The sequence below is a fragment of the Rhododendron vialii genome, chromosome 12a (assembly GCF_030253575.1).
Source record: "Rhododendron vialii isolate Sample 1 chromosome 12a, ASM3025357v1".
Taxonomy (NCBI): Eukaryota; Viridiplantae; Streptophyta; class Magnoliopsida; order Ericales; family Ericaceae; genus Rhododendron; species Rhododendron vialii.
Window position 1 is genome coordinate 4,915,917 of NC_080568.1, and position 19,495 is coordinate 4,935,411.

General features: G+C 43.3%; 2 protein-coding genes across 3 annotated transcripts in view; one reads left to right on the forward strand and one right to left on the reverse strand.

Moving 5' to 3' along the window:
• LOC131311994 (L-tryptophan--pyruvate aminotransferase 1-like) overlaps positions 1–19,495 on the reverse strand; it is a 29,465-nt gene that overhangs the window by 3,946 nt on the left and 6,024 nt on the right. The gene's annotated exons all lie outside the window — the stretch shown is intronic.
• The window catches only part of LOC131311991 (monooxygenase 1-like), a 29,199-nt gene continuing 13,603 nt past the window's right edge, over positions 3,900–19,495 (forward strand). For both annotated transcript variants that reach the window (XM_058339671.1, XM_058339673.1), the window contains exon 1: positions 3,900–4,132. In XM_058339671.1, coding sequence (XP_058195654.1) covers positions 4,050–4,132 — 83 coding nt within the window. In that variant the 5' untranslated portion in view covers positions 3,900–4,049. The remainder of the gene's footprint in view (positions 4,133–19,495) is intronic.

A 19,495-nucleotide genomic window follows, 5' to 3' on the forward strand; every position in this document is an offset into this window, starting at 1 on the left:
TAAATGGACGACATCCTCCAAAAGGATCGAATTCGTACAAACAAAAATGTCTTTATACGGCAAGTTTGTCGGAGCACCTTTGACCTAAAAAATGACTAGGTCGCCAGTTTTTTCCTATTATATATATATATATATATATATATATATATATATATATATATATAGACAAAAATTGAAGATTAGATGCGGTCTCGTCTTTCGGCTGCACAGCCTTTGACCTCGTACGACAATCGAAACGTCCAGCATATTCCTTGAGTGCTTCATCCCTTACGCACGCGAACTACTAACATCGGTGATGCGCGCGTGCTCTCTAGACCGTAATATTCCTCTATCGATTGGTGGAGGTTTAGCTTTTTAATTTCACATCCACCTTCCCGGGCCCCATCGTCACCGGCCATTGTTCCTGATTGCACAATGAGAAAGCTCCTTCGATCTTCAAATTTTTTGCTCAGAATCAGGATTTTAAATTTCTGAATGAAACTTGAAAGAGTAGATCAATCATTTATACGCTAATTGAGCTTATTTTTCGTGAGGCCCCTTTCCTCCTATATCCGGGTGGCAAACACCCCGATATAAGGAAGATGTGGTGTTTGGCACCCGGATATATAATAACACCACCTTCCCCTATATCCGGGTGGCGAACTCGTTATAAGGAAGAGATGGTGTTTGACACGGATTTGGGGGGGGGGGGGTTGTGAAGGGACGGCAGCGTGCTGTCTCGATCGAGGGGATCCTGCTCCGGTTTCACTCCAACGATCGGAAACGTTCACTTTGTAGAGCTCGTCGAGTTGAACAAATACGTAAAAAATCAGCTCAATCAGATATCATTAAATGCCTCATTGAAACCTTTTCGTCTTGAAAAGAATGGATCCGAAACACTGAATCAAATCTACTAGAACCCATTATTGAAAAGTTATATGTGTTCCGACCAGACACTTAAAAATATCCGATCAAACTAATTTTTTTGCATACTTATTCAACTCGACGAGCTCTACGAAGTGAACGTTTCCGATCGTTGGAGTCAGACTGGAGCGGGGCCCCCTCGGCTGGAATAGCGCGCTGCTGTCCCTTGAAGGGACAACAGCCCCCCTAGGTTCGTTTGACACCCGGATATATAATAACACCAACTCCTCTATATTTGGGTAGCAAACACCCGATATAAGGGATAGGTGGTGTTTGACACTCGAATATAGGAGGAGGTGCGGTGTTATTATATCTGCTTTCTTAATTATGAAAATATATGCCACCATCCTCTCTTTTAATTTTACATCCACCTACTCATATCCATCTCAAAACAAATCATACATATACATATCCGGTTGGCAAACGACCAGTCACGGTAGGTACAGAATGTCTCATTTTTAATAGTACAAAGGAGCAACCTCTCACAAGCTAGAGGTGTTCCAACTAACCTTTTTTTTTAAAAAGTATTTTTTCTTCAATTTTTAAATTCAAATATAATAAAAATAAAAAATAATTTTTTGATTTTTTTTGCACCGTATAAAAGATCTCAATGAAATCTATCAAACAAGATCCATATTGGTAGAAAAATTATTTGCGTAAACACATGATTTTTGGGCTTGAAATTATATTCTTTTTTCCAAAACCTTCTTTTTTGAAAGCTATTTCCTAAAAAGCCATTTTTTGTAATTTATTTATCTTTTTTTTCCGTCTTCCTTGATTTTTTTTTTAATTTCAGCCTATATTTTTATATTTTTTCAGATTTTTTTCACGGAGACGGACAATATGATGTAAAAATTTAACTGAAATATAATACTCCAAAAATTAAGAGAAAATAACAAGAAAGACCCTGCAAAAACGTCTGAAAATTTTCAACATACGTCATTGCAAACGTATAGGGATTCTAATAATCCGATGAAAAGAAAAATTTGGCTTCCGGTTAATTATTCATAGTCAAAAAAGTGACGTACTGCTGGGAAATTAAGGTTGGAAAACAAGGGGGTGATAGCGATCGGACCAATCTCCTTCTGGTAGCTTTCTTAATAAAAAATGCTAGGGGTAGATATGAAATGTACATATTATATACATATTAGTTTTGTGGGGTCCATTTCGAGTTCCACAAAGATGATTCAAAACGCCTATTATTTTTCAAACTTTTTTTTATGGAGCCCTGTAAAAAATCAGCACAACCCGATATCGGTAAGGATTTTTTTTTAATTTGTGGAGGCGAAACTACTTAACTGCTTAGTTTCGCCCCTACAAATTCAGAAAAAATCCTTATCAATATCGGGTTAAGCTAATTTTTTACAGAACTCCATAAAAAGATGTTTTAAAAATAATTAGCGGTTCAGATCATTTTTGTGAGACCCGAATTGAGCCCCACAAAATCAATATGTACATATTATACGTACCAATAGCAGCACTCTTTCCTAATTAATGGAGCGTACAGTCCGGTCTAGTTTGGGCTTCTATGTCAATGATTTTTATTATGAACGAGCTTCGTAATAATGATCGAAATCGTTTAATTCGATGAAACATCGATAGATACGAGACATATTTTGTACGCCCTTATCTTTCACACAAATCTATTTTGGACCGAGTCCAGGTGGAGGTCAGTCAACTTATAATAAACTAATTCCGCGTTGAATGTTTCTAAGAAATCTCTCACGTGGTATTGAAGTTAGATTTTGGTACCTCCATGTAAATGTTACGAAGTTAAATACGACTTTCCATTAAAAAAGGAAAAGAAAAGAAAAGTTATACATAGAAGGAAGAGGAGAAATTTTTCAGTGTCGGGTGCGCACCACGTGATGCCCGCTCGGCGCATCCGGATCTTCTATTTTGGATTTGGAGAGAGAAAGAGGAGGGAGAGTGTACATGTGGTGTGAGAGGAGAGAAATAGTTTTATTCTGGACCATCCAATATACTTTTGGACGGCCCGAAAGGGCTGCTCGGGTACCATGTGGACACGGCCACGTGTGGTACCCACCCGGCATTGAGAAATTGCTGACACAAATATTGCTTGACATAAATATGTTCGAATATCCTTTTATGATTTCATTTCATTTCCACTTTAGAGTAAACTGTTCACCAACTTTTTGTGTTAATTTGTGCATGAAAAGATGCCGTTCCAGTTTTGTAAAAAAAAAGATTTAGAAAATGAAGGTAATTTCAAACTCAAAAATCATGTATTTACGCAAATAATTTTTCTATCAATATGGATCTTGTTTGATAGATCTCACTGAGATCTTTTAAACTGTGCAAAAAAAATTAAATTTTTATTTTTATTTTTATCATATTTAAATTTGAAATTACCTTCTTTTAAAAAAAAAAGATTTAAAAAGAAAGCGGAACGGAATACTCCATCATATTATTTTGTCATGTACGGAAAACTCAAACTTTTTAAAAGGGATATGCAATAAATTCACTCAACTTAAAAACTACGTTTAATCATTTATGAAGGTTATAATTAATTTGTACAAATTTACATCGACTATTTAAAAAGAACAAATATTTGAAACATTCCACAATAAATATATGGAACGGAGGGAGTAGGATTTGGTGTGGCCATCTACTGGTAGGGATTTGGTGTGGCCATCTACTACTACTAGGGACGGATTCAAAAATTTGCATTAGTGAGGGCATACAAATTAGTAAATTTAACCCGCACATTTATAATTTCTTAATTAATATATTTTTTTGGTAAAATAACAAATTGATGAGTATATTTGTAATATCATCTTAAATTAGTAGAAATGGATGTGTTTGTACAAAAAAAAATCGTGTGAAAATTTAGCACTAAAAGAAATAAATCAGACAAATATCTTTATAATAAAAATCTACAGTTTATTAGAATACTAGTACCACAAATATATTGGGTATAATTGAACAATTGACAAAAAAATAAATATTAGTAAAATCTAGTAGGGCACGGGCCCTCCTTGTATCCGTCCCAGACTGCTGCTGCTGCTTCATCGGTCAAACTTCCGTCCCTGACTGTTCTCTATCGGCATCCGATATGCAAGAAGTGTGAAATATCCCTGCAGGTGGTGAGGCAACTTCAGAGAGAGAGAGAGAGAGAGAGAGAGATGGATGGGAGTGAAGAAGAGCAAGAGATTGTGATAGTAGGCGCTGGGATTTGCGGCCTCGCCACCGCGCTTGCTCTACACAGGTCATAGATTCTCTATCTCCACCCTTTTGGGTTTGTTGATCGGTTTAGGTTTCCATAACCACTCCCTCTCTATCACAGTGCAGTTCCTAATAAATTTTATCTCTCATTATTTGTCTTTGTTGGGTCTGCTCCCATGAATTTGGTTATATAATGCCACTTCTTGCGACCACTCTAAAAGCAGACTTGCGGGTGCAATGTCGAATGTCATAAAAGACTTAATTGAAGTCTTTTCTTACCACCAATTGGTTTTATGAGTGAGAGTCTTACCACCAATTGGTTTTATGAGTGAGAGATGGTGGATAAGCAGTCCGACCCCCTCACTTCAACTTTTCATTTTGTTTGCTAGTATGTGGGTGATATATATCCACCGTTGAATTACTTTGCTATGGCGGATTAAAATTTATAACATTCGTATAACAATGTCAAAGACTTGGCTCTGCCTTACAAACACTAAAGCGGCTCGGTCACAATCCTTTGTCGGTCATGCCGACAGCGCGACCAAGTCTCTTAATGGCCTCCCCTCGGGTCCTGCCAAGTTGGACCAGGGCGGGACGCATTGCCCGGGTCAAGTTTGTGAGGCCGACTGTTGGGAACATTTCCAAAATATTTAATGGATATAAATGTAAATATTGGTGAACGGTTTTAATTCAAGAGGCGTGACTATTCAGGCTAAATGAATAGACGTGAACATTGGATTTAAGCATAAAAGATGTGTCTATTCAGGTTAAATGAATAGACATTACCAGACCAAAAGGTGTGACCATTGGGGTAGAATGAATAGACATGACTATTATAAATAGATATGACTATTGCATTTAATCAAAGAGGTGTAATCTTTAGCCAACGGTCACGATCTATGCCTATAAAAGGCAAATGGTTCTACCAATTGAAAGAAGAGAGATAATCAGAATCATTCTGATTGTTGTTTCTCTCTAGAACTATATTCTACGATTATACTTGAGGGGCTCGCAAAATCCAAAGGTATTCGGGTCTCTCTTCGTTTGTGTAAAACGTAGTTAGACAACAGTTGGAGACTGGCTTCATTTTATCTTGGAGGTGGCTGCGCTGTAACACGGTGCACACTGAATTCTCTTGAATTGGTGGGGGCGAATATCATCTTAGGGACAGCGACATAGTAACGTGACTTGAAGCATCTTTGTTTATCCGCTTTTATCAGCAACGACGATTTTTGCACCAACAATCTTAAGATGATATTCTCGGGAAGATGAAAGTGGATTGATGACGTTATGGGTCCTTAAGATGATGACGGATATGTGTTTGGAGAATGCTGTGAGCTTTCAATCTTTGATGATGGTGGAGCGGGCCGAAGGAGACACAATTAGGAAATTGTACGAATTCGCTTTGGTTTTGTTATTTCACCAGAAATGGGTTAGTTAAATTGAAATTTTCGATCATGACAAAATTAAGGTGGAAACGGGTACGTTTTTTTCCTATGACTTGTTTTGTTTATTACCGTACCGATGAGATATTACAAAGAGCATGATTAGTTGCATTTGATCAGTACTTGAAGAATTAGGAAATCTTTGTATTGCATGCATTTCAAATTTGTGCATTACTGATGTATTGGATAGGCTTCCATTGTATGTATGTGTGGCATCGTTTGAGGTAAACCGATAGAACGGGTTGTAGTCTAACAGTTTGTGACTTAGTGAAATCTGTTTTTGACTTGGCCTCACCGGACCGTGCCAGTTATGGCAGTGGATCGGATTCACATTCTTTTGAGATTTATATTATCTGTGAAGCTTATTTAGATATGAGATTATTGCATTACTCCATTAATATCCATGGAAGGGTTAGTCCAAAATGGTTACATTATTGTTAGTGCTTTGCCATATGTCATGTGGTTGTGGGCATGCGTGCCCGTTTTCGGAATTTCCGGATTCCGAGATGCGAGATGCCCGGGTCGAGGGAGCGCGAGTGGGGAAGCAAGCGCTCGCAAAATACAGAGTCGCCACTCGGGTTTGAAGGTCCGACACCCAAGGAACCGTATTTCGAAGCACTTGCCGCGCTGATTGATTTGAAAAAGTTAAGGAACCAGTCCGTCATAACCATATCTGGGTTCGGGAGCCAGGTTACGAGAGGGGAAGGGTTTTATGGCACCCCTCTCGCCCAATCCGGAGATCGGTCTCTACTTAGGCATTTGCGAAAGATGTTTGTTTACGATTTTGTTTGATTAATCAATTTTTAGCCATTTAGGGCGGGGGAACAGTTTAAGGGATTAAAACTGTAACAGTTTGCAAGATGTGATATATAGCATGGATGAGCGAGATGACGAGTAATAAACAGAACGAAGTTCAAAACATCGATCATACATCAAGACAGCGCCGTGTATGATTTTGGCACGAAGAAACAGCCAGCTTGCATGCGTGAGTTCATCCGCATGCAAGCAAACCGTCGCGCGACATTCCCATACACTCGCGCGAGTATTCATGTTTCACCAATGGTTTGAACTTCATTCCCTTCTGGGCTCTGGAAGGACCAGTGTTCACCCAGGTGCAAACCAAGCAGTTTATGGGTACTTGAAAGTAAACAATATTACAGCCAACAGATAGAAATATTATGAAAATGCAACCCCTAAACAGTGGGGGTGTCTAAACAGAGGCCAAGGCCAGGTTGCTCATGCAAGGGCAGTACCTGGGAAACAGAGAACCCTCGCGCGACAGTATGAGACAGCCGCGCGATTGTTCTGACTGGACTTCCAGGAATTGCTTTGCATACTTAGGGCTCTGAGACATGTTCAAGAGCATCCCAAGAGCATTCCAAACCAAGAGGTGTTATAAACTAAGCCTAACAATGATTTTCAACATGTAAAACAGCAAAGCAGTAAGCTAAAGCTCCTTGAAAGACTTTTAAAAGACTACAAGCACAATAATAAACTTAAAGACCAGGGTCCCTTCCCCACGTGGTCCATTCTCACGCAGACAGAATTGTCGCGCGAGCATACAGGACCATCGCGCGAGGGTTTCCCTGCTAACGGCTCTTGAAACTCTGCCAGCTTTAGGGCCAGAACTGGTATCAATTACCAGCCTTGACCCTGCCAGCCCCCCTCAGGGGTTCGAACAGTGAGCAGAAAGATATTATACCTTTGCTTTGAGTGCCTTGGAAATGGCTTGAATGATGAGATCGTAAGATTTGGAGGGTGATTATGTGGGAGTGAGTGGTGTGAGATGTTTGTGCTTGAGTTTTCCTTCTTCTTTCTTGGAGAGAGCTTTTTTTGTAACCCTTTGCAAGGAAGCATAAGGGGGGGGTATTTATAGGAGAAGGGGGTTAGTGGATGGCAAACCAAGGCCTTGTAACCAGCCAACAATGCTGGTTACAAATGCTTGGTGGAGGAGTGGGTGGCAAAGGTGATGGGAGAATGGGGGGTGAGGTGGTGCAAGGGGAGCCCCCCCAGAACGCTGTTCAGCCGAGAAAACGGGGTCACATAGGCCTGTAGCCCCCTGACCACCACGCAATCTGGGTGAAAATGACAGGTGTTGACCATCGCGCGATGGAGTGAGACCATCGCGCGAGGGTCCAGCCAGCCCCGCGATGGTCAATGGTCAAAGCTTCGACTTTGACCACCACCTGGCAGACGAACCATCGCGCGAGGGTTCTAGATTGTCGCGCGACATTCAGACCAAGGTCCAGGTTCTGATTCAAGGGTTTAAGGGTTAAGGATGGGTTCCACACATGCCAAACTCAAGCCATTCCAAGTTCTCGGGACTGCTTCGACCTGACTCATCATCGGGGAATCAAATACCGTAAGTAAACTAATCTGGAAGCCCAGATTGGGGTGTCTACAGTAGCCCCTCTTTGACGGCACTTGAAGCACCATTGACTTGGTACAAGTAACGTCAAAGAATTCTAGACACCCCTCAAGGCAATCCAGAGCAGAACATACTAGCAAAGTAGACAAGCATACTTACAGAACCTTATTGGTTGAATTGACGGACGGACCGTCGCTGGGGATGGAAGTAGAAGTGGACGAATGCATCGCCGCTTGTTGATCGAATTTGGACAGGACAGGCTGTCGCTGCAGATGTTGATGGGACAGGCCGTCGTTGCTGGGGATCAAGCTATCCTCGGCACAAAGTATTCCAACAAACACGGGTAGGTCGTGTCAGGCTGGTTGAATTCCATCTGTAGGGAATCAGAGCCAATCTCCTTATCAAAGACCATCCGAGACAGAGCAATAAGCCTGCTGGAAGATGCACTCGCGGCTAGACTGAGGGTGATTGTCATTCGGGACAAGCCAAGACGAACTCTCCTGGGGAACAATCAGTTGCGGATGAACGGACCATCGAATGATGTTCTGGTCGTTGTTTGTGGATTTGACAGGACCGGCTGTCGTGAAGGCGGACGGGGTGATCAATGTGCCGAATGATCAAACCGTTGGAGAACTGTGACAGGAGACGGGCTAATCAGTGTACCGAAAGATCAAGCCATTGGGGGATTTGATAGGAGACGGGCTGATCAGTGTACCGAAAGATCAAGCCGTTGGGGGATTTGACAGGACTAGCTGTTGTGAATGCGGACGGAGAGATCAATGTGCCGAATGATCAGACCGTTGGGGGATTTGACAGGAAGAATCATCAGTATAAATGATCGAACCGTTGAAGTCTAGATGGGAAGATCATCAGTATAAATGATCGAACCGTTGCAGACAGGATGGAAGGATCATCAGTATAAATGATCGAACCGTTGAAGCCTGGATGGGAGGATCATCAGTATAAATGATCGAACCGTTGCAGACAGGATGGAAGGATCATCAGTATAAATGATCGAACCGTTGAAGACAGGATGGAAGGATCATCAGTATAAATGATCGAACCGTTGAAGTCTGGATGGGAGGATCATCAGTATAAATGATCAAACCGTTGCAGACATGACAGAAGACGGGCTGATCAGTGTGCAGAATAATCAAGCCGTTGATTTGGTGGAGATAGACGATATGGCTGACCGTCATGGATGATATGGCTGACCATCGTTGAATGACTGATATGGCTGACCGTCATTGATGATATGGCTGACCATCGTTGAATGACTGATATGGCTGACCGTCATGGATGATATGGCTGACCATCGTTGAATGACTGATATGGATGACCGTCATTGATGATATGGCTGACCATCGTTGAATGACTGATATGGCTGACCGTCATGGATGATATGGCTGACCATCGTTGAATGACTGATATGGCTGACCGTCATTGATGATATGGCTGACCATCAGGTTGATTGGGTCGGACGATATGGCTGACCGTCGTTGATGATATGGCTGACCATCAGGTTGATTGAGTCGGGCGATATGGCTGATCGTCGTTGATGATATGGCTGACCATCAGGTTGATTGAGTCGGACGATATGGCTGACCGTCGTTGATGATATGGATGGACGGGAAGATCACTTTGCAAAATTATCAAGCCGTTGGAAATTGGACAAGACCGGCTGTCGTTGATTTGAAAGGGGAAGATCAGTGTGCAGAATGATCGAGCCGTTGAGATTTGGACAGGACCGGCTGTCGTTGATTTGAGACGGGAAGATCAGTGTGCAGAATGATCATGCCGTTGAGAAATGGACAGGACCGGCTGTCGTTGATTTGAGACGGGAAGATCAGTGTGCAGAATGATCATGCCGTTGAGAAATGGACAGGACCGGCTGTCGTTGATTTGAGACGGGCAGATCAGTGTGCAGAATGATCGAGCCGTTGAGAAATGGACAGGATCGACTGTCGTTGATTTGAGACGGGCAGATCAGTGTGCAGAATGATCGAGCCGTTGTGAAATGGACAGGACCGGCTGTCGTTGATTTGAGTCGGGCAGATCAGTGTGCAGAATGATCATGCCGTTGAGAAATGGACAGGACCGGCTGTCGTTGATTTGAGTCGGGCAGATCAGTGTGCAGAATGATCGAGCCGTTGAATTGGATTGAATTCTGATTCCCCAAAGTGCATTCTAAGTGCCAACAGAACAGGACAGCGAGGTTGTGCGCTTGATGGTTACCATGGCAAATGAGACAAGGAAAGTGGCGTGTGTCATTCCCCCATACTTGCATTAACCCACAGAAGCGATTCCGTCATAGAATTTTCCTGCTTTAAACATTTGATATACAATATGCAAAGATGCATACTAAGAAAATGCACAAATTGAAAATGTAGATGCAAGCTAAGGGCGGCTCCTACGAGGACAACGACGCCTAAGGACTACCACTGAGCCCAAGTACTTTACTGCCTTTTGCCCTGGAGATGCACACCAAGATAGAGAGACATTGAGCGGGCTGGCGTGCCCAATTGGCATGTAGCAATAGTAGTGGGCCTACGTGCCCTTTCTTTGATGCTTGGGCGGACGAGCCCCATGGATGTGCTTTGCTTGGCCTTGGGCTGACGCGCCCTTGCTGCTTCAAGAGATTCCGCTGCTTCCGGATTACTGATACTAGGGTAGCAATGTAACAATTGCGTTTTCCAGTTTATTGACACTATTTTACAAGTGTTGAAGAGAATGCAAAAACTAACCACTAATATCTAATTTGCATTGACAAGTGATTTGAATCGACACACAAACGTGCGCACATAAACAGACTCGCCTAGCTCGAATGAAAAGGGAAAAAGAGCCCCAGGGTATAATGCAAACCCTTAGACACACGGAACATAATGAAATTTTTGGGTATTAATGAGCCAAAAACTCACAACATTCCTTAGACAGGTGAAACTAACACTTGCGAAAGACGCAAAAAGGCACAAAGACCTGTACAAACAAAACCGAGAAAAGCATCTCGAAACGACAGTTGATTGAAAAGCTGGAAAAATGTCGCAAAAACGGACATAAGACGCAAATAATGACTCGTATAGGCCCGGACTGAAACCGACACCCCCGTGCAATCATATTAAGTCCATATGACTTGCATGGTATGACAAGACTTGGCAAAAGTCCCTGGAATGACATTCGAGGGTAGTAGCTAGCTGCTACTATCTGTTGCAAGAAGCGTGCGCAGGTTTGAGACCAACGCGCATCACTTCGAACAAATGCGCTACGGTTGCTTATACCAGAATTCGCTGAACTTAGAATAAATTGTGAGCCGGTTAAGGCCTCTAGCATTTCGTTCTGTTTTTGATGCTTCAAATATTTTAAGACTTATGCTCAGCCTGTAAATTGAAGAAGCAGTTTGTAATAAAATTGAAAGACAAAGGTTTTCCCCCTTCTGATTCCTCCAATGCAGCTTGATCTGATCTTCGATCCTCTTCGACCTTTGATGTGTACCAAAATGTCAACCATGGACCCAATTGATAGAATGTGACCGAGTCTCAAAAAGAGACTGCCTACGTATCCCAAGCTAGGGAATCAGGTCAGAACGTAGTTCAGGCTAAGGTTCACTCGAGTATTTTACCTCACCTTTTACGCTCTAACTTTTGCCTAGAACCGCCCATTCGGGTTTTCGGTCTAGCGAGCTTTTGAATATTGCCTATTCATTTTTGCCTAAACCACCTTCAAAGGTTTTGGTCTAGCAGGCTGCTCTTACTTTTGCTTGGAACTGCCCACCCTTGGGGTTTTCAGCCCAACGAGCTTCTCTCAGGAAAAAGACTTTTGAATTGATCCATGTTGACCAAGGTATTTGAAATTGATTGCCATCGAGGTCGATGACGTTTGGCTGTAGCCCCAGATAAGATGGCTTTTGATAGCACAGAGTCCAGTGTGCTTCGGTTGACATGTCTCGTTCCAGGCCAATTTTGAACTTGCTAACTTGTACTTGGTGGAACGCTGTTCCTACAAACTTGAACATGTATGAGGCGCTGGACCTTTTGAGCTTCTGCTTTTTGGCTTGGCATTTGGTAGCAAAGGGATTCGATGTTTCTTTATCTCAAAATCAATACCAGGCGTGTCTTTGTGAGACCATGCCAAGTCGTTGCTGAATTCTTCGAGCCTGTCTGACCGGGCGCAATGCTCCTTTGGGGGCAGTGCTTGGACCAACCTTGAACCTTTCGGGAGGTTATACTTGTCTTTCAAGTTTATTTGAAAACTATTATTTCAATTTATAGGCTGAGCATGCCTTTCATCTTCCCTTTCGGCGAGGGAACACATTTCCTTGGGAATGATCCCATCGAAATCTATCCCTTCGTCGTCTGGGTCGACACAGTTTATTCATAAGCCAGCAGAGTATTTAGAAGCAAGATAATGCATATCATAAAGAAAGCCCCTCGGGGTTACCAAGTACAGCAGACTCAAAATTTGAAACAAAAGCTACGACGTGGAGGGCCAAGAGGCACAACCTCCGACTCAGAGCTAGACTAGACAAATGCAAAAGACTCCGTGTCAGACTCAGACAAAACGCCAATGCAAACTAGATGCGGTTTGAAAATGCAATATTAAAAAAGCTACCCATAGCTTCCACAAAAAGAGGCAGGATCCAGCGGGTGTCAGGCCCAAGCAACAGCACTTCGGCTTCCTCAGCTTCTTTGACCAAACCTACTCGGTGCTCTTTTGATCAATGGACCTCAGCCCGTCAGTCCGCTCCTTTGTAAGCTCCTCATTACTGTCAATCCAGGTGTTGGCAGTGAAGACCTCAATTGCCCAACCTACAGCCATCATGTTAATCTCCAGTTCGAACGGGATGGATACGATTGGTTTGGGTTGGCTCTCTGGGACGATATAGTGGCTAGGGTTGAATATGGTGGAGCTAGGGTTGATTTGAGTGGAGGTGATAGATATTTGACCAACCAGAGGGTCAGAGTTGTGTTGAGGCAAGGAGTTGGAAATGACGTTGGGCTTTGGTGGAAATTGAACCGTGCCGTTGTCGATGAGATCTTGAATCTCATGTCGAAGACGATAGCATGCGTCAGTGGGATGGCCAGGCATTTGGTGGAAGGCACAGAAGAGGTTTGCATTGCAGTTGGCTGGTAAGACTTTGGGTGGGGAAGTTGGGGTCAAAGGCTTGAGATGCCCGGATTGGAAAAGCTTCTCCATTACTGTAGATAGAGGTGCCTCGAAGACAGAGAAACTTCGGGGTTGGGTTTGGGCTCGGAAGCTTTGAGCGTTTTGAACCTGATTGATATCGGCTGTTGATGGTGGTGGGGTTGTGATGATACCACAATCAACGAGATCTTGAACGGCATGTCGAAGCCGGAAGCAAGCATTGGTAGGATGGCCAGGCATCTGATGGTAGGCACAATAGAGGTTATACTTGAAGTTGGGTGATGGATTTTTGGGTAGAGGAGTTGGATTGAGGGGCTTGATGGAACCAGCATCGAGGAGCTTCTCATAAATTGAGGCCAAAGGTGTAGAGAAGCGTGAGAAAGTCCTTGGTGGGTTTCGGCGAGTGAACTGAGAATCCAAAGCGGAACCCTTGTTTGCTTCGCAGTTGCAACATATTGCCTCATCAATAGGATGCATTCTTTTGCCTTCGGGGCTGAATTCATCACTAAGCATGTCCTCCCCCTTGGCAAAGGCTTTGAATAAGGAATCAACATCCTCCTTCGAGTGAGTCCTGGCCTCATGAAACTCAGCCAGGTCTTTGAACATATCTCTTGAGCACGGCTTGATTCCAACCGTCGGAGGGTGGTAGGCTTGAGAAGGTTCTTTGACTAGCCCCATATCTGGCTGCGGGGCTGTGGAGGTAATGAGGCCAACGAGTCCCTGGACCATAATCATCTGTTTGTCCATCTTGTGACCCAATTCTTCTACAGCCTTCTTGAGCTCAGCCAGCTCCATTTGTACTGCCATTCTGAATTGATGAACGAGGCAGGTGATATGACCTTGGAAGCAAAGGTGCAACAGCTCCGGCAAATGTTCCCAAGCAAGTTTGGCTCTTCTTTTCGGTACTCTCCGATGATGCAATGGCCTTAAGCTTCGGACAGCAAAGTAAGACAAAAGCTCAGTGGTGTTCCTACAGCAAAATGCAATGTACACGTCGTTGTCGGTGTCAACCCTAGACTCTAGAACTAGAGACAAGTCTGTCTCATGATGTTCGGATGCTGCCAGAATCCTCAGAATTCTTTTTGAGGGTGTATCCTTTGAATAGATCAAACTGATCCTAAAAGATGTCAAAACAGACTAAGTCTTCGACTAGTCCCATTTGAAGATTCGACTTTGAATTAGAAACAACTCGGTATTGACGGCGTGACACCTTAACCGGGGTGGCGTGAGCAACGCTGTGCTTTAGCCGGGGTGGTTGTAAGTGACAAGGCACTTGTAACCTGAATGATATCAATGTCACGACATCAATACTTTGTGGTTCCTTATTGTCGGTTGAATCCTTAATCGGGCATGAGCCAAGGACTTAATAAGGTTTGATTTCTCAAAGTCTTGCTGATCTAAGGACTTTGAAAAAAATTAACAACGTGCACCATCGAGATGCACGACTCTTCATCGGGTCTAGCAGCGTCCTAATAAGCATAAGACAGACTCGAAAGAGAAAGACAACCTAGAAGCCGCCCTAAACATGCTCCTACACAAAACAGAATGTATGTATGTATAGTTCCAGAGACGAGTTTGCCTCACGAGTTTCAGACGTTGCCGGAATCCTCAGAATTCTTTTCGGCGATGTGTCCTTGAGTAAATCGACAGATCCTAAAAGAAGTCAAAATAGACTAAATCTTTGGCTAGTCCCTTTTGAAGATTCAACTTCGAACTTGGAACAACTCGGCGTTGATGGCGTGACACCTTAACCTTGAACACCGCGGTGTATAGTGACAACGCACTTCAACCTGGGTGGCGCTAGTGACACGGCATCACTACTTCGTTGTTCCTTATTGTTGGTTGAATCCTTAATCGGGCATGAGCCAAGGATGTAGTAAATTTTGATTTCCCAAAGTCTCTTTGAACTAAGGACTTTGCGATTGATAACGAACATTCGACAGAATGAACGACTCCTCATCGGGTCCAACAACGTCTTAGACAGCGCATGACAAACTTGAAAGACAAGACAACCTTAAGCATGCTCCTATGCAAAATAGTGTATGTACAGTGCATGCGATAGGGAAAGCAGTAACACGTAGACAGTATATGGGGTTAGATGCAAGTAATCTTACCCTGTAGGTACTTGTCCTAGTTTGGAGAGTTCTAATGCTTTGTATATGCAAAGGCTGGTTTTGGCTTGTAACGGGTTCCTCGGACTAGAGCCAAGATATACCTCCCGCTGCCCGCGTAATCGCAGAGCAACAGTCAAACGGTAGAATGACTCATCATCGTCGAAGGTTGTTGGTCATTCGGGGTCCCCGAGCTCCGGTAAACCGTGCCGGATTGCCAAAACGATCCAACGAGGCTTATCCCACATCGATGCAAATGAAGATGCTAAAGAATTTGATTAATCGAATAGAATCGCAATTTCGCAAATGCCTTTTCAAATTTGGCTCTCTTTATTGATCAATACTTAGAAGAAACTACACAAGAGAACAATCGGAAAAGCCCCAGATTGGATGGCCGGACACGAGGTCCCGTTAAATCACCAATCCTTTCTTTAGCAGCGCGAAGCTCACTATTTTGACAGACTTTTGTGGGATTGTTCTCGAGCGTATTAAAATCTAAGTATAGACCAATATTGATTCGGTCCCCAGCAGAGTCGCCACTGTGGGCATGCGTGCCCGTTTTCGGAATTTCCGGATTCCGAGACGCGAGATGCCCGGGTCGAGGGAGCGCGAGTGGGGAAGCAAGCGCTCGCAAAATACAGAGTCGCCACTCGGGTTTGAAGGTCCGACACCCAAGGAACCGTATTTCGAAGCACTTGCCGCGCTGATTGATTTGAAAAAGTTAAGGAACCAGTCCGTCATAACCATATCTGGGTTCGGGAGCCAAGTTACGAGAGGGGAAGGGTTTTATGGCACCCCTCTCGCCCAATCCGGAGATCGGTCTCTACTTAGGCATTTGCGAAAGATGTTTGTTTACGATTTTGTTTGATTAATCAATTTTTAGCCATTTAGGGCGGGGGAACAGTTTAAGGGATTAAAACTGTAACAGTTTGCAAGATGTGATATATAGCATGGATGAGCGAGATGACGAGTAATAAACAGAACGAAGTTCAAAACATCGATCATACATCAAGACAGCGCCGTGTATGATTTTGGCACGAAGAAACAGCCAGCTTGCATGCGTGAGTTCATCCGCATGCAAGCAAACCGTCGCGCGACATTCCCATACACTCGCGCGAGTATTCATGTTTCACCAATGGTTTGAACTTCATTCCCTTCTGGGCTCTGGAAGGACCAGTGTTCACCCAGGTGCAAACCAAGCAGTTTATGGGTACTTGAAAGTAAACAATATTACAGCCAACAGATAGAAATATTATGAAAATGCAACCCCTAAACAGTGGGGGTGTCTAAACAGAGGCCAAGGCCAGGTTGCTCATGCAAGGGCAGTACCTGGGAAACAGAGAACCCTCGCGCGACAGTATGAGACAGCCGCGCGATTGTTCTGACTGGACTTCCAGGAATTGCTTTGCATACTTAGGGCTCTGAGACATGTTCAAGAGCATCCCAAGAGCATTCCAAACCAAGAGGTGTTATAAACTAAGCCTAACAATGATTTTCAACATGTAAAACAGCAAAGCAGTAAGCTAAAGCTCCTTGAAAGACTTTTAAAAGACTACAAGCACAATAATAAACTTAAAGACCAGGGTCCCTTCCCCACGTGGTCCATTCTCACGCAGACAGAATTGTCGCGCGAGCATACAGGACCATCGCGCGAGGGTTTCCCTGCTAACGGCTCTTGAAACTCTGCCAGCTTTAGGGCCAGAACTGGTATCAATTACCAGCCTTGACCCTGCCAGCCCCCCTCAGGGGTTCGAACAGTGAGCAGAAAGATATTATACCTTTGCTTTGAGTGCCTTGGAAATGGCTTGAATGATGAGATCGTAAGATTTGGAGGGTGATTATGTGGGAGTGAGTGGTGTGAGATGTTTGTGCTTGAGTTTTCCTTCTTCTTTCTTGGAGAGAGCTTTTTTTGTAACCCTTTGCAAGGAAGCATAAGGGGGGGGTATTTATAGGAGAAGGGGGTTAGTGGATGGCAAACCAAGGCCTTGTAACCAGCCAACAATGCTGGTTACAAATGCTTGGTGGAGGAGTGGGTGGCAAAGGTGATGGGAGAATGGGGGGTGAGGTGGTGCAAGGGGAGCCCCCCCAGAACGCTGTTCAGCCGAGAAAACGGGGTCACATAGGCCTGTAGCCCCCTGACCACCACGCAATCTGGGTGAAAATGACAGGTGTTGACCATCGCGCGATGGAGTGAGACCATCGCGCGAGGGTCCAGCCAGCCCCGCGATGGTCAATGGTCAAAGCTTCGACTTTGACCACCACCTGGCAGACGAACCATCGCGCGAGGGTTCTAGATTGTCGCGCGACATTCAGACCAAGGTCCAGGTTCTGATTCAAGGGTTTAAGGGTTAAGGATGGGTTCCACACATGCCAAACTCAAGCCATTCCAAGTTCTCGGGACTGCTTCGACCTGACTCATCATCGGGGAATCAAATACCGTAAGTAAACTAATCTGGAAGCCCAGATTGGGGTGTCTACAGTGGTTTTTAAATAAAATCGCGGGAACGGTCATTTGTTGAGTTTTGGTAAACTTACTTTAATGTTTGTTTGGAACGTTTTGAAACTCTAGTAGCCTTTGGGAAGAGGTGCTCCATAATTTTGATCCTACTAATGGAGTGTATCGGATAATCCACGGTATTGGTGCTAGTCCATGTACTCGTTTGGGTGAATTGAGTAGATGTGGACGATTACGGCACTGGTTGGAGTTCTCTTCTTTATATTGATTTAGTTTGTTCCATTCACTAGTCCACATGTGCACAAAGTGTGTTTCTGTGGCTATTACTTGATGACGTTACTAATATGCTTTGAAATGCTTAAATTAGTTATCCAACCGATTCATGTGAAATGGTGGTTTCGTTTCATTATTTTACTAATTATTGAAGTGTTGCACCGCATGGAGGTATTAGATTAGTTAACTGCTGTGATGACTGTTGCAGTTGGTTTGTGCCTTTTGGAAGAGTCACTTTGTTGCCTATAAATAAGTGCTTTGCTTGTTCATTTTTGATGTACACACTGCAACACATTCTTTCTGTCATAATGCCTTCCGAAATTCCTTTGAATATCATATGCCTTTCGGCTCCTTTTCTTCCATCGTTTAACATTGTTTTGGGAGACTGTTCTTCACCTTCAAGTCTCGAATATATTATTTGGTTTAAAGAATGGAAAGAGGTCTTTGCAAGGCGAGGCCTCTTGGATGAGAGTCAACCGGTGATGATTGATATCTCTTCTGATGAAGAGGACTCTTTTGTGGTAGAAAGTTCAGTCCAAAACGTTGCTGCTAATCCGGTTAAGGAAATATCGGAACATGGGCCTCAGGAAATTGGAAAAGATTCATCCGCGTATGATGATTTTCATAGTCCAAAGGAGATGGCTCCATTGGAAAATGTGGAGGATTCCGATGAGTCTACCGCAGCAATGGGAGGTTCGCCTAGTGGTATAAACCGTGAATTGTCCCCTCCGCCGGCATTTGAAGGAGTGAGCGAGAGTGTTTATACTTCAACTCCTTTGCATGAATTGCGGACTATGGAAATGGCGCGAAAGAAATGTCATGATGTTTTTGGTCACAAAGGGCCAATAATTAGGCAAATAGTGCGTAAGAGCATTCCTTGTCCTGAATCTTCAAAGAAGATCAAATTTTCGGTTGATTAGGATGTTGAAATATGTGTGATAGTTTTATGTATCCACATGCTAAGTAGGTTTGATCCACATTTCTTTTTTTTTTTGGAGATGTATGTTGTGTACTATTGTACTTAAATAAAGGATGTTAAGTTGACATTTACGATTTTTATTTGGTGTATGCATATTTTGAGTCCACGATTATGGAGTTCATTATATTGTTGTTTGGGTATGGCTGGAGATAATTACTAGATGCTTGTAATTGTGGTCTTAATCTTAATATTCCTAATTACCCGCACGGTAACGTGAACTCCTTGGTTTTATTACCCTTTATTAGTTGCCTTGTATTTTATTGTTTGATACAGATAAACTCAATAATATATTGAAAGGGGTTGATTCCATAGCTAGGGGCAACTTTGGTGGGAGTCACTGTTTTGTGGCCTTGGAAGCAGGAAAGTTTGACTGTTGGGAGTTGAATAGTGATAACTATTTGCGTGTAATTGCTAGTTATCGTTAGGCAGCAGGTCAATGCAATTTTTCACTTCGGTGTCGTTTCGGAATAGGTGTCGGTTTTTATTAATGGGACTTCTTGACACTTCCCTTTATGGAACGATCATGTTCATAAATGTTTCTTTTATGAGCATGGGAATAAGGTTTTATTCATGGATAATTTCGGATGTAGCCAAAGTTTTTGGGGCTTGTCATAGGTGATACTTGACATGGTAATT